Consider the following 14,205-nt stretch of genomic DNA (forward strand, 5'->3'; position numbering starts at 1 on the left):
GAGTGTTACCTCTCATTTAAATCAGCCTCTAAACCAGAGGACTGGAGGGGTAGATAATGTAACACCAGTCATTTCTTAAAATCTTCGGAGGTGATCCTGGCAATTGCAGGCCAGAAAGTCTAACTTCAGTAGCAGGCAAATTGATTGAAATTATAGTAAAGAACAGAATTATCAAACACGTAGATAAACACGGTATGTTGGGGAAGAGACAACACAGTTTGTTTAAAGGGAAATCATGCCTCACCAATCTACTACAGTTCTCTGAAGGTGTCAACAAGCATGTGGACAAGGGTGATCCAGATGACATATTATACTTGGACTTTCAGAAATCCTTTTGACAAGGTCCCTCACCAAAGGCTGTCAAGCAAAGTAAGCAGTTATGGGATGAGAAGGAAGGTCCTCTCATGGATCAGTGACTGCTTAAAAGATTGGAAACAAAGGGTAGGAATAAACGGTCTGTTTTCACAGTGGATATAGGCTTAATAATAGGGTCCCCAGGGATCTGTATGGGACACGTGTACTGTTCAGCATTCATAAATAATCTGGAAAAGGGGGTGAACAGTGAGGTGGCAAAATTTGCAGACAATACAAAATTACTCAAGATAGTTAAGTCCAAAGCTGACTGTGAAGACTTACAAAGAGATCTCACAAAACTGGTGACTGGCTGACAAAATGGCAGATGAAATTCAATGTTGATAAATGCAAAGTAATGCACATTAGAAAACATAAGCCCCACTATACATACAAAATGATGATGGGAAATAAATTAACTTTTACTACTCGAGAAAGAGATCTTGGATTCATTGGGGATAGTTCTCTTAAAAACATCCACTCAGTATGCAATGGCTGTCAAAAAGCTAACAATGTTAGCAACCATTAGGAAGAGGATAGATAGTAAAACATAAAATGTCATAATGCCACTATATAAATCCATGATATACCCACACCTTGAATACTACATGCAGTTCTGGTCGCTCCATCTCCAAAAAAGATATCTTCGAATTGGAAAAGGTGCAGAGAAGAATAACAAAAATGATTAAGGGTATGGAACAGCTTCCATACAAGGACAGAATAAAAACACTAGGGATGTTCAGATTAGAAAAGAGATGACTAAAAGGATATATGATGGAGGTCTATAAAATCAGGGATGGTGTGAGAAAATGAATAGGGAAGTGTTATGCGAAGGGGTAAATACAAGAACCAGAGGTCACCTAATGAAATCAATAGGCAGCAGGTTTAAAACAAACCAAAGGAAGTGTTTCTTCACACAACGCACAACCAGTGGAGCTTGTTGCCATGAGATGTTGTGAAGGCCAAAAGCATAAGTAGGTTCAGAAAAGACTCAGAAAAATTCATGGAGGATAGGTCCATCAATGGCTATTAACCAAGATGGTCATAGATGCAACCCGATGTTCCGGATGTCCCTAAGCCTTCAACTGCGCAAAGCTGGGCCTGGACAACAGTGGATGGATCACTCAATAATTGCCCATTCTGTTCACTCCCTATGAAGTATATGGCCACTGTCAGAAGATAGGATACTAGGCTAGCTGAAGCATTGGTCTGAACCATTGTGGCCATTCTTATGTTATTAAAAGATGCAAGTGGACCCTGAGCCCTGGAGGAGTCCCATTTTCTTCACTGGGGCTCTGTGTGGACACAGGAGTCCATCTCTGTTGTAACTTTCATTACAAACTCCATTGAGTTAGAAAAGCCCTAAGGGTGAGGCCCCATGATCTAATATTTTGGTCAGTTTTCAAAAATTAGAATAGCCTCTGTACCATGTAAGATATGTTTTTAGTCATGCAGGATATGGCAGAAATATGTTGCATGTTTGACTCTCTATGGGAGATCCCCGAAAAGAACGAGCTTTTGCAGCATGAGCGAAAGGTGTAAGCCCAGAACTGCAATGCAAGGGCCCAAAGATAATGGGTTATTGCAGACAAAACTATAAAATACCAAAGAAAAAATAAAATATTCAGCATTCAACAAATGTAAATTTCATGAGCAGAGTGGTTCTACTAAGTAGAGGAGCTGAAGCACATCTTAGAGAGAAAGTCGTTCTATCAAGTAATTTTAAAAATAGACTCAGTGGAAAATGTTTCCTTGTGTAAAAGTATCTCCTTGAATTAAAATTATTTGCAGTTGTACATACAAAATGTTTCTGTCAGAAAGTGCTTTAAGGTTGATGCAATTTTCTTCACGGAAATTTAGGAAAATCTAACTTGCTTTGAATTCTTCAGCTGGAAATATGAATTGTCAGCACTTATGTTAACCATTTGTCTTGTTGCCTCACCACAAAAAAACCTGCTACACACAGCTGTAGGAGGGGAGAGACATCTGTCTGAGAGGAGCTTAACAGAAGGCCAGTTCCATAGCCCATTGATGTCAGTGGAAAAATTCCCATTGATTTCAATGGGCTGTGGATCATGTTCAGAATTTTCTCGTTTGTGCTGTAGCGAGGGAGTGGATTTTGCTCCCTTACCAAGGGTGAGCAGGGCTTCAGCCATCTGATCACATCAGTGTCTGCACAAGTGGGAGGGCCCCTCCTTTCCTGTTCCCCTAGATGTCACCCAGTATAGACACTTTTACGTAAATTGTCTATATAATTTAGACAAAATACCATATTACAATGTTCAAATTGATGGTACATTTTTTCTATTAAAATCTAATTTTGCAGCTAATTCAATTTCCATTTCTATTCAATATACAATTAATGCATTGTAAGTTTTAACTACTTCATGAATTGTCTGAATAGAAATAGTCTTTCAGAGATAATCCACAAGAATTAGCTGTGGACACTTAATAATTAAACTATGTAGCACGTTTGTTGCTTGCTTTGCAATATGTTCTCACATCTGCACTTATGTAAATAAAACTTCACTTTCCAAATTACCATATGATCTGGCACACTAAACTGAGTTTTTCATTGTTCCTAAGAGAGTGTGTTTAAATGAGCTGGTAAGCCATTCATGGAGTGAAGTTATAGTTGCATGAAGTGTATTGCTCTGGGTTAAATGTAAAAGATATTCATGTGAATTTTTGAGGCCTAACATTTTGGTGAAAAGAACTGTTGTCAGTCCATATACTGATCTTTAAGTAGCACTTCCTAAGGATGCGTTCCTGTAACACTTAAGCATATGTTTAACTTAATGTGCATGGGTAGTGCCGTTGACCTGACAGGGACAATTGACGTACCTAGTTAAATAAATGTTACAAAAAAGAACTAGATAAATTCATGGAGGATCGCTCCATCAGTGGCTATTAGCCAAGATGGGCAGGGATGGTGTCCCTAGCCTCTGTTTGCCAGAAGCTGGGAATGGGTGACAGGGGATGGATGACTTGATGATTACCTGTTCTGTTCATTCCCTCTGGGGCACCTGGCATTGGCCACTATCGGAAGACAGGATACTGGGCAGATGGACCTTTGGTCTGACCCAGTATGGCTGTTCTTATGTTCTGATGTTTAAGTAGGTGTAGGATCAGGGCTTTAACCACAGAATTATAAGGCATAGTCCACAAAATATTACATTATTATTTATTAATAATTTAGTAATAACAATAAATGTTAATAAACTATATTACAGTAGCACATACAATTCCCAACTGAGATAGGTGGCTCAGTTTGTTAAACACTGTACAAACACATAGGAAAATACTGAACCTATTCTGAACTATTTATAATCTAAATAGACAAGGCAGACAGAGGGTGGAAGATGAAACAGATGTGAAATGACTTGCTTCAGGTCACAAAGTAGGTCAGTGGCATAGGTGGGAATAGAACCTAGCTCTGATTTCCAATGCAACGCCTTATCCACTGAATGAAGTTACATTGTAGGAGGTAAAACTTTGATAGGTCAAATATTTGTTATTCAACTTACTTTTTTGGCAAAGACATCTTAATTTAGCCCCTCCCTGCCTACCGTTATCGTTATTATTATTGTTTTACTGTATTATTATTATTTATGTATTTAGTTGAGGTGGCACCCAAAAAAGAGCCAGGAGTTTTGCATGTTCAGAGGAAGATCCATGTCCTGTCCTGGAGAGTGTATAATATAAAAGACAAGGACAAAGGGTGGAGAGAAGGAATTGAGCATAACAGCAAAATGTTCAGGATTATGATAGGCATACATTTTATTAAACACAATTAATAAACATGTAAGTAAGTTAAAAACATTAAATTCCCTTCTTCTGTCCCCAGTTTACCCATTTCACCTTTCTTCTTGAACCGTTTCAGACCAGGGTACTCTCATCCTCAAAGCATAAGACATTAGACTAGTCCTCAAGGAGGTGTAAGGGTTTCATCTGCCCATTTTCTCTGTGACACCATTTTTCTCTATTTTGTTCCTATCCATTTTATATGCATTTAATTGATGAAGGTCCCTTATTAGGGCAGTCTTAGTACAGTGGCTATTTGTTAAATATTAGATTGTAGCAATATAGTTTAGGATTAGTTATCCTAAACCAGCCCACAGGCCAAGCATATTTTTGAAGTAATGTGCCAAATTTTTACGTGGTAAAATTAGCCCACTTAGCATATATTCTGTAGCTTCATTGTTCATATCTGATACCAGAAGCAGAAATCATGTTCCAGAAGGATCCGTTCAATTGGAGTGAAGGGATATGATGAAGAAAACAGAGAGATTAGAAAAGAAAAAGATATGAAAAATAAACACAGATGTGTTCAGAAATTTTAATAGGGAGCTCTGCCGTATCAAGGCAAAACAATTATAAAAATATTGTTTCAAAGAATGTCCTTTTTCAAGTTAATGTGTAGTTAGTGAACCATCCCATGGGTGGTTACTGAAAACCAGTTTCATCCAATATAGAGTTCTTCCAATCTCAAGGGATCAGCGATTTAACCAGGTTAATATATAACTCAGATCTTACCCATTAACATGCTGATGTCAATCCTTTAGTAACTAAAATCTAACGGTTTATTAAGAAAAGAAAGGAAAAGAAAAAGAGCGCTATAAATGGTTAAGGAATCATATACATACAAGTGATTGCAAAGTCCATATATCAGGTTTGTAGCCATGATGGAATAATCTGCCATCGGGCAAAAATCTCTCTAGAATCACTCAAACAGATTGAGGGTCATCGTTTCTTGTTCACAACTTCCTTGTTAGAAATCCAGTCCAGAGAAATGAAGCAGAAAATGAAGACAAAATGGAGATGTCTCAGGGATCCTTTTATATCCTGTGCCATGTGCATGGGATTTTACTGTCCCAAACAAAGCTCACAGGCCATGTTTGTGAAAAGTTACTGGCCCAAGATGGAGTACAGGGTCACATGAGCATATCACATGTCTTTACATGGCTTGCTGAATCTCAGGGGGTGGCCATTGGCCCCTCGTTGTCTGAGGCATCCCCATGAAGAGCTATCTCCACGGGATGAGTTTCTTCTATGGCCCAGTGTGAGACTGGAGATTCCTTAATGGGCCATCAACACATAGAATTTACATCAGAGCTAGATAGCTATCTGTGAGGTGTCTCCCAGGAGCAGACACATTTGAGATACAGATACATAGCCAGAATTCATAACTTTAGATACAAAGATGATACATAGATTTAACCAGGATAATCATATTTGATAGACTGTAACTTTTCCATGATGCCTTCCATGATATGCTTTGTATAAGAGTTGTTGCAATTGTATAACAATGGTAGTAGCGATGATACAAATGGTAATCTTCAATCATAAAGCATCACAGCCTTGGCGAGGCAAATGGTGTGAGAACCAATCTTCCCCATTGCTGTGGTTATAAAGCTCAATGAGATGCCGAGAGAGTGGAGTCGTGAATTGGAAGGGGAGTGGATCTTGTGTGCCCCTTCCAAGGGCTTTGTGTAGCCTGCATTGAAAAATTGTGTAAAAATAAGACCTGAGTCTCATTAGTATTATTATTATTATTTATTATTATATTTTATTTATTTATTTTATTTATTATTTGTATTGCATTAGAACCTAAAAACCCCAACCAAGACCGAGGGAGGGTGGGGGGGTGGACGATCACTGAGCTGGGCATTATACTTACACATTTTTCTGCGCTTGCAATTCTTCTTTCTGTTTACATGGGTTTTTCACTGGCGAAACTCCATTTTTTACACTCATTTCTTTTAATGGAGCTACTTCACATGTACACTAGGAGAATCAGTCCCATTGAACTGAAGAATCCAGAACAAATACTGTACAGCACTGAAGAAAAAATATTTTCAGTGCTTTGGAAATTATTTCAAAATACACACACACTCTCTCTCTCTCTCTCTCTCTCAGTTCTGGTGGCTTCTGAAGCATAGAAGACATTGAAGGCAGCAAGAATGCTCCTACCTAATTCCTGCATACTATCATGAGTATTTGCTCTTTCAATGTCCATGTAAGAAACAAAGGTTTGTTTATATAGCACAGAAAAATACCTGAGTATATACTACTGAAAAATGGACTTGATGGTCTAATTGATTATTCCCTTCTGTAACTTCTGTGATTTTGGGACATATAACAATGTTAATGATTATGTATAAGTTACAGTACATTGTTGTTTTTTCTTATAATTCAAGAGTAGAAAATTATTCATTTTGACTCTAATAAATTGCTAGTGAAGAACTATTTTCCAGAGAAAGTAGCTGCATGGACTGTTTTCATAGAATCCTAGAAATTTAGGGTAGGAAGGGACCTCAAAAGGTCATCAAGTCCAGCCCCCTGTGCTGAGGCAGGACCAAGTAAACCTACTAGACCAAGTGAACACCATCATTGATGTGTCAGTATATTTATGTCTGCATCTGTAATTTTCACTTTATGCATCTGAAGAAGTGGGGTTTTTACCCAAGAAACCTTTTGCTCAAATAAATCTGTTATTCTTTAAGGTGCCACTGGACTCCTTGTTGTTTTTGTGGATACAGACTAACACGGCTACCCCCTGATACTTGACACCATCATTGATAGGTGTTTGTCCAGCATGTTCTTAAAACCTCTAATGAAGGGAATTCTACAACCTTCCTGGGAAAGCTATTCCAGAATTTATTTCCCCTTATAGTTAGAAAGTTTTTCTTAATATCTAACTTAAATCTCCCTTGCTGCAAATTCAGCCCATTGCTTCATCCTACGTTCAGTGGGCATGGAAAAGAGTTGATCAGCATCTTCTTTATAACAGCCCTTAACATATTTGAAGACTGTTGTCAGGTCCTCTCTCAGTCTTCTTTTTTCAAGACTAAACATGTCCAGTGTGCTAACCTTTCCTCATAGGTCAGGTTTTCTAAACCTTTTTTCATTTTTGTTGCTCTCCAATTTGTTCACATCTTTCCTAAAGTGTGGTACCCAGAACTGGACACAATACTGAAGCTGTGGCCTCACCAGTACTGAGTAGATCAGGACAATTACCTCTCATGTCTTACATACAACATTCCTGTTAATACACCCAGAATGGTATTCGCCTTTATCATAACTGCATCCCATTGCTGACTCATATTCAATTTGTGATCCACTGTAATCCTCAGATCCTCTTCAAAAGTACTACAACCTAGCTAATTTGTTGCCCATTTTGTAGGTGTGCATTTGATTTTTTCTTCCTAAATTCAGAGACTTTCACTTATCTTTGTTGAATTTCATCTTGTTAAATTCAAACCAGTTCTTTAATTTTTCAAGATTGTTTTGAATTTTAATCCTGTCCTCCAAAGTGCTTGCAACCTTTCCCAGCTTGGTGTCATTTGCAAATGTTATGAGCATGCTATCCACTCTATTATCCAAGTCATTAATGAAAATACAGAATAGTATCCAACCCACCACGGGACTCCACTAGACACGCCCCATGGGATCCCACTAGATACGCCCTCCCAGTTTGATAAAGAACCATTGATAATTACTCTGAGTATGGTCTTTCAACCAGTTGTGCACCCACCTTATAGTAATTTCATCTAGACCTCATTGTCCTTATTTGCTTATGAGAATATTATGTGAGACTCTGTCAAGAGCCTTACAAAAATCTAGATATGTCACATCTACTGCTTATTCCAATCCAGTAGGCCAGTAATCCTGTCAAAGAACAAAATTATGTTGATTTATTATGATTTGTTCTTAACAATTCCATGCTGGCTATTCCTTATAACCAACCTTATTATCCTCTAGGTGCTTACAAAATGATTGTTTAATATTTTATTCCAGTTCTTTCCAGGAATCAAAGTTTAGGCTGACTGATTTACAATTCCCCAGGTCCTCTTTTTTCCCCTTTCTTAAATATGTTTGCCCTTTTCCAGTTCTCTGGGACCTCACACATCATCCATAAGTTCTCAGAGATAATTGCTTAAAGTTTCAAGATTGCTTCAGTTAGTTCCTTATGCAACATAGAAAGAATTTCACCAGGCCCTGCCAATTTAACTTATCTAAATATTCTTTAACCTGTTCTTTCCGTATTTTGGCTTGCATTCCTTCCCCCTTGTTAATATTTAATTGTATTGAGTATCTGGTCAACATCATCCTTTTCAGTGAAGACTGAAGCAAAATAGGCATTAAACACCTCAGCCTTTTTGATGTCATTAGTTATTAGCTCTCCTTCCCCACTAAGTAGAGAGCATACACCTGCCCCCTTTGAACCAAGCTTAAAGCCCTCCTCATTAGGTTGGTGAGTTGGTGCATGAAGTTGCTTTTCCCCTTCTTGTTCAGGTGGACCCTGTCTCTTCCCAGCAAACCACCTTCCTGTAACATCCCATGATCAAGGAAACCAAAATCCTCCTGTCATCACCATCTTGCACAGCTATGCATTCATCTCTAGGATGCACATATCCCTGCCTGGGTCTTTACCCTCAACCAGGATGATGGACCAGAATTCAGGACGCCGAATTGATCCCAGAGCCCTGTAGTAATTGCTGATCTCCTCAGGGTCATAAGTGGCAATACTATTAGTGCCCACATGGAGGAGAAGCGTGGGGTAGTGATCAGAGGGATGGATGAGCCTTGGCAACCTTTCCATAACATTTTGGATGCTGGCTCCAGGCATGCACTGTGCCTCCAGGACATCATGTCAGGTTGGCAGATGGATGTCTCTGTCGCTCTCAGAAGGGAGTCCCCGACCACCAGTGCCCTACACCTTCTCCTTTTGGGTGAGGTGGCCATGAGCCTCCCAACCTTGAATGCAGGTGGCTCCTTCTCCTCAGCCATTGGGATCTGCTCCTTACTTCCTGATTGCCAGTATAGCATATCTCTTCTTGACCACACAGGTGGGGGTCAGAGCACTATCTTCTGCGTGAGGTGGCCAGCAGCCACTCTATTCCTTACAGAGCAGTCAGTTATCCTTCCTTCTGTGGTACTGCTGCAGTCAGCTAGCATCCTCCATCCAGCAGGGGGCACTATAGGTGCAGGCAGAGGAAGAATTAGCAGTGGTGGCAGAGCCACACACAGTTTTTCTCCCTTTGCGGGTTCTCCCTTGTTGAGTACCTGCACATTAAGGAAAGGAAAGAACAACAACAGACAACACTAACTCCCTGCTTTCCTTCACTGGCAAACTCTGCTAGCTAACTCCCTTAGTGCCCCAGTTGCCTTCATCTCACTAGCCATGTCTCTTCATGTGCATGGATCATTAACGGCCTGATCCAAAGTCTGTTGACGTCAATGAGAGTCTTTCAGTTGACTTCAGTGGGCTTTGCTTTGGGCCCTGAGAGGGCCTATCAGCAAATCAGACTATGCATTGAACATCGTTTGTCTCTCATTCATATGTTGGCAGAGCATAGAGACAGATGATTTTGGTCAAGAGTCCGATGCCCTTACTTTTGCTGAGTTAGTACCTTTTTCTAGAAGTGAACTAACAAGTCAATGGGAGCATTCATGGAGTAAGTTGCTATTCACCATATGTAAGGATGAGGCTGTAATGTAGAGAATGGCTCAATTTATGGAGAAGGAGAATAAAAGTCCTAAATTGTTTCAATTCACAGTGCACAAGTTGCATTTTTTGGTTACAATGAACTTCTGCTTACAGTGAAATTGATATGATGGGGGGAAGGGGGGAAGAAAGGAAGACTGCCGCAAAGCACAACCTCCTTTTCCATTTAAAATAAAACAAATGCTCAGAGTTGCCTAAAGAATTGATATAGATCAGTGAAAAATATAGGTAGGATGACATGCAGTTCATAATAACAAGCATATCATTCACAACGTAAGTTTCACAACGCAGATTGACCTTTCCTTTGAATGCAAAATGTTAATTTCTTATTTAATTCATACACGCTGTTTTAATTAGCACAAAAAGCCAGAGATAAATTATCATTTATAATCCAAGGTTTGGTGCTGTTTTGTTTCAAAAACAAATCCATATCAAAATTGAGGTTGCTTACATACATTTAAATAAATAAGACCAAATAAATAAGAAATTTCATATATAAATGCTGGAAATTTATATATATATAAAAAAAATGTGTTTGTTTAAAGGTTTTGTTACTAGTTGAAGTGTGTTTTGTTCTGTTGCAGTTTGCTCTCAGTACTCTAGAGGAGTTTTTGCCATTTTTGGACTGTATGATAAGAGATCAGTACATACCTTGACCTCATTCTGCAGCGCCTTGCACATCTCCCTCATCACGCCAAGTTTCCCCACAGAGGGCGAGAGCCAGTTTGTGCTGCAGCTGCGACCATCTCTACGGGGAGCTCTCCTAAGTTTGCTGGATCATTATGAATGGAACCGTTTTGTCTTCCTTTATGACACAGACAGGGGTAAGTAGCAAACCTTTCTTATCACTTTGGTTTGTTTGACTGTTGTGACAGCTGTGCATCTTTATATTATGTTAAGCATTTTGAAAATAAAGTCCATTGGACTGAAATAATTTGAGTGGCTCTGCAGCTAAAGGAAGAATTCTTCCATCTGTAAGTGTTGAGCACTAAATGTGTATATTATGTAATATTATGTGTATATTATGTACTGAGCCATAGCTCTAAATTTGAAAGGCAAAAATGTTTTAAGTGATATTAATGTCCCACATACACAGACTGATAAAAAGAATTCAAAATTAAAGCTTCTATTCTGTCTCCAACTCTACTCATCTGGCAACACGTTTTGAACTCAGTGACCACAACATAAATCTGGAGTCATCCCATTTAAGTCATTGGAGTTCCTCTGGATTCACACTGGTAGAACCTGAGATCAGAGTCTGGCCCATTGTGTATCACCGTAGGGGAGGACCAGCTAGTGGAGGGTTCATCCAGGGTGACTGTATCCTGCTGTGCTGGGACAGAGGAGGAACATTGATGTAACGGGGGCCCCTACATTGGGGGGGCACATGCCTCGGAGAGTGCAGAGCAGCATACCATGTCCTGTTCTTTTCCATGTACCTTGTAAAATCCATCACAGCCCATCCACAATATATCATCTCCTTATAATTGTAAATTACTTTGAAAGATGGTACCATTTCTAGCAGAATTGCCTATTTATACACAGATGGAGAATATCACAGGGCACATTGGACTCTCCCAGAATTATAGATAATTGTAAGTATGCCTACTGTACACTGGTACCTCAAGTCTTACTGCGAGCTTGGGGAAGCAAGATTTCATCCTCCACAATCCTGGCATTCATTCTGCTAGCAGAGCCCATTTCCCCCCGCTTTTTCGTGAGTGGGGCCAGGATTTGGCCCATAGTGACTAGGCTTCCATGTGGGAGGCTGGACTTTCCTCTTTGTGTTATGGGCTTGTCTACATGGGGAAATTGACCAGCATAGCTACAGAGAAATAATTATTCCACTACAGCAGTGCCTATCAGTTTACCTAAGTAAACGGGCCCTATGCTTTAGTGAATTTTGAGCTTAGTTCTGTATTGTCTGAAACACCTGTCGTTGGGCCAAAATTAATAATACACACCAAGAAGTGGGTTCAACCTTTTCCATAATTTATTATTTGGTCTGAATAGATCTGGTGTAACCTACACACCTCTTGGTATTCTGTTCCATCTAGTGGCACTGAGACCTCTTAGAGAGAGATATAAAATGAGTCTGCTCTACAGCCCTAGCTAACAGTCAGTTGGCTTTTAGCTCATGCGGTAGAGGCTCATGCACTAAGCTCCAGAGATCCCCGGTTCGATCTTGCCCGCCAATAGCCAGGGTCTGTTGGCGTTACAAGTGGGGGCTCATCTGGGATTTCAACTGGGAAGTCTGTGAAGTTCAGGGTGCACTTCCTCAGCTAGGGGAAGTATTTAACTTACATACCTTCTAGGTGTGGTGTTTTGTCCCATCTAGTGGCACTGAGACCACTTAAAGAGAGAGATTAATGAGTTTGCTCTACAGCCTTAGGTAACAATTGGTTGGCTTTTAGCTCATGCACTCCATAGGTCTCAGGTTTGATCCTTCTGCCAACGACTGGAGTCTGTCAGCATTACATTGGCATAAATCTTTTTACCCTTTTGTGCATCTCAAGAATGAAGTTTTGAGAACTACTGTTGTAAGTGTGGAGTCGTTTAAAATTGTAAGTCTTACTAAATTAAGATCTATTCTGTGATCAAGGAGCATTAATAAAGAATCAGACCAAAAAAACAATACAGAAAAGTGCAACAATGTTCCATTCAATAAACCAAGGACATTATTGAGGCAAAAGTTCACAACCTGCATTCACCCATTTCATCTTTACTTCACATATTTAATTAGATAGACACCATTCTCAAGTGCACAATGTCACACCAAGGTCAGTTTGAGAACATCATTTATAACAATATGCTTAGCAAATTATTCTAAAGCAGTGAGCTCAGCAACTTTGAAATCACCAGTATATCTTTGATATAGAGATGACATATTTGTCTGCTGGCAGGGTGGGGTTATGGCTCTGAAGAATCTTTAAACATCAGAACAGCAGATTTGTTTTTTGTTGTTGCTGCTGTTTAATGTAGGGGAAAAAAGAAAATGAATCTTTTCATTTATGGATGTTTTGGTCAGCTGTAGAGAAGATGGCTCTTAAGGATGGCATATTCCCCATAAGAAAATTCAGAAAACCATATTGCTACCAAAGTATTTTCACCATCATTTCATAACAGAAGACAAGCTTCATCGAGATAGTGATGCAGAGCCAAGATATGACAAAGAACGAGTAAACCTAAAGAGACAGAGATGAATTCTGCTCTCAGTTTCCATGATGTAAATCTGGAGAAACACCACTGAAGTAAATGGAGTTATGAGGATTATAATGGTATAACAGAGAGAATAATTAGGCTCCATCTCTTTAAGCATAGAATATTAAATGCAGGTGGGTGGTGTAATTTGGATGAGGCCAGAGCTCTGAAGGGCCGGATAACAGTGGGAATCAGGCTAGATCCCCTAAATTTTGATTTGCAGGCATTGTTTTTATTATAGTGGTGCAAAATGTTTACAGCATGGAAAAGAGACTTTGTTCATACCCTGTCCATAACCCAGCATCCCATTTCCTCCTTTGTCCTTGGACTGGGTGTTTGAAAATCAGTCTAATAATGGGAAAGTGACTTTACTTTAGCTATGGAGCAACAGCTTCTGCTTAATAATACAGATGGGTGTTAGTAAATCATCCAATATGGTGTCTCTCAAAATTTTATTTAAGAAAATTCATTCACGATAGCTTGGATAAAAGCACTGTCAAGTGGAGCTGAAGGACAATAAACACAAGATTCTGCCCTCAGGTAATCTGTTGAGTTAGGGTGAGTTGGCTGGTCAGGGACTGTAAGGAATGGTCCTATGTCTGGCCTTATTTAGCATTTACTAAAAATCTGAATGAGTTTTAATGAGTTTGGAGACATCATCTTAATGAAAATCAGCACACCACAGCAAACGGGGAGATGTTGCAGCCAACAGTTAAGCCAGATATAAACAGCATACAGACATCTTGAGAGACTAGAAATACTGAGAAGTCAATAACAACCTGGAAAAATGTGCATTGATATATCTGGAGAAAAATAATCTGAAACCATTACTCATTGGTAGTAGTGTAGAGTACATGGAGAACAGAAATGCTTTAAAAGATCGAGTGAACTTGTAATGCATTACTTCAGCCAAAAAAGGCATTTTGCCTCTGAACTGAATATTTAGGAGCACAACTCTTCTGAATGGGCCCACATCTAGAATGCTGTTAGGTACCCAGATCATTTTTTTATTATTATTATTTTACTAGCAAAAATTTCTACTTTCTTGATGGAATTCAGAGAAGAATGAGAAAAATTGTTAAGAAGCTGGAGGTATTGGTAAGTAAGGAAATAATAGGTACATGGCAATTTCCAGCGTGGTC

The 14,205-nt window shown here is 39.3% G+C and overlaps 1 protein-coding gene across 11 annotated transcripts in view; it reads left to right on the forward strand.

The window, feature by feature from the left end:
- GRIA4 (glutamate ionotropic receptor AMPA type subunit 4) overlaps nt 1-14,205 on the forward strand; it is a 278,227-nt gene that overhangs the window by 91,404 nt on the left and 172,618 nt on the right. For all 11 annotated transcript variants that reach the window (XR_012640150.1, XM_074957244.1, XM_074957310.1 and 8 more), the window contains one exon: nt 10,447-10,686. Coding sequence is in view for 10 of the 11 variants with exons in the window: in XM_074957244.1 (XP_074813345.1) it covers nt 10,447-10,686 (240 nt within the window). In the remaining variant the exon portion in view is untranslated. The remainder of the gene's footprint in view (nt 1-10,446; nt 10,687-14,205) is intronic.

The sequence above is a fragment of the Natator depressus genome, chromosome 1 (genome assembly GCF_965152275.1).
Source record: "Natator depressus isolate rNatDep1 chromosome 1, rNatDep2.hap1, whole genome shotgun sequence".
NCBI lineage: Eukaryota > Metazoa > Chordata > Testudines > Cheloniidae > Natator > Natator depressus.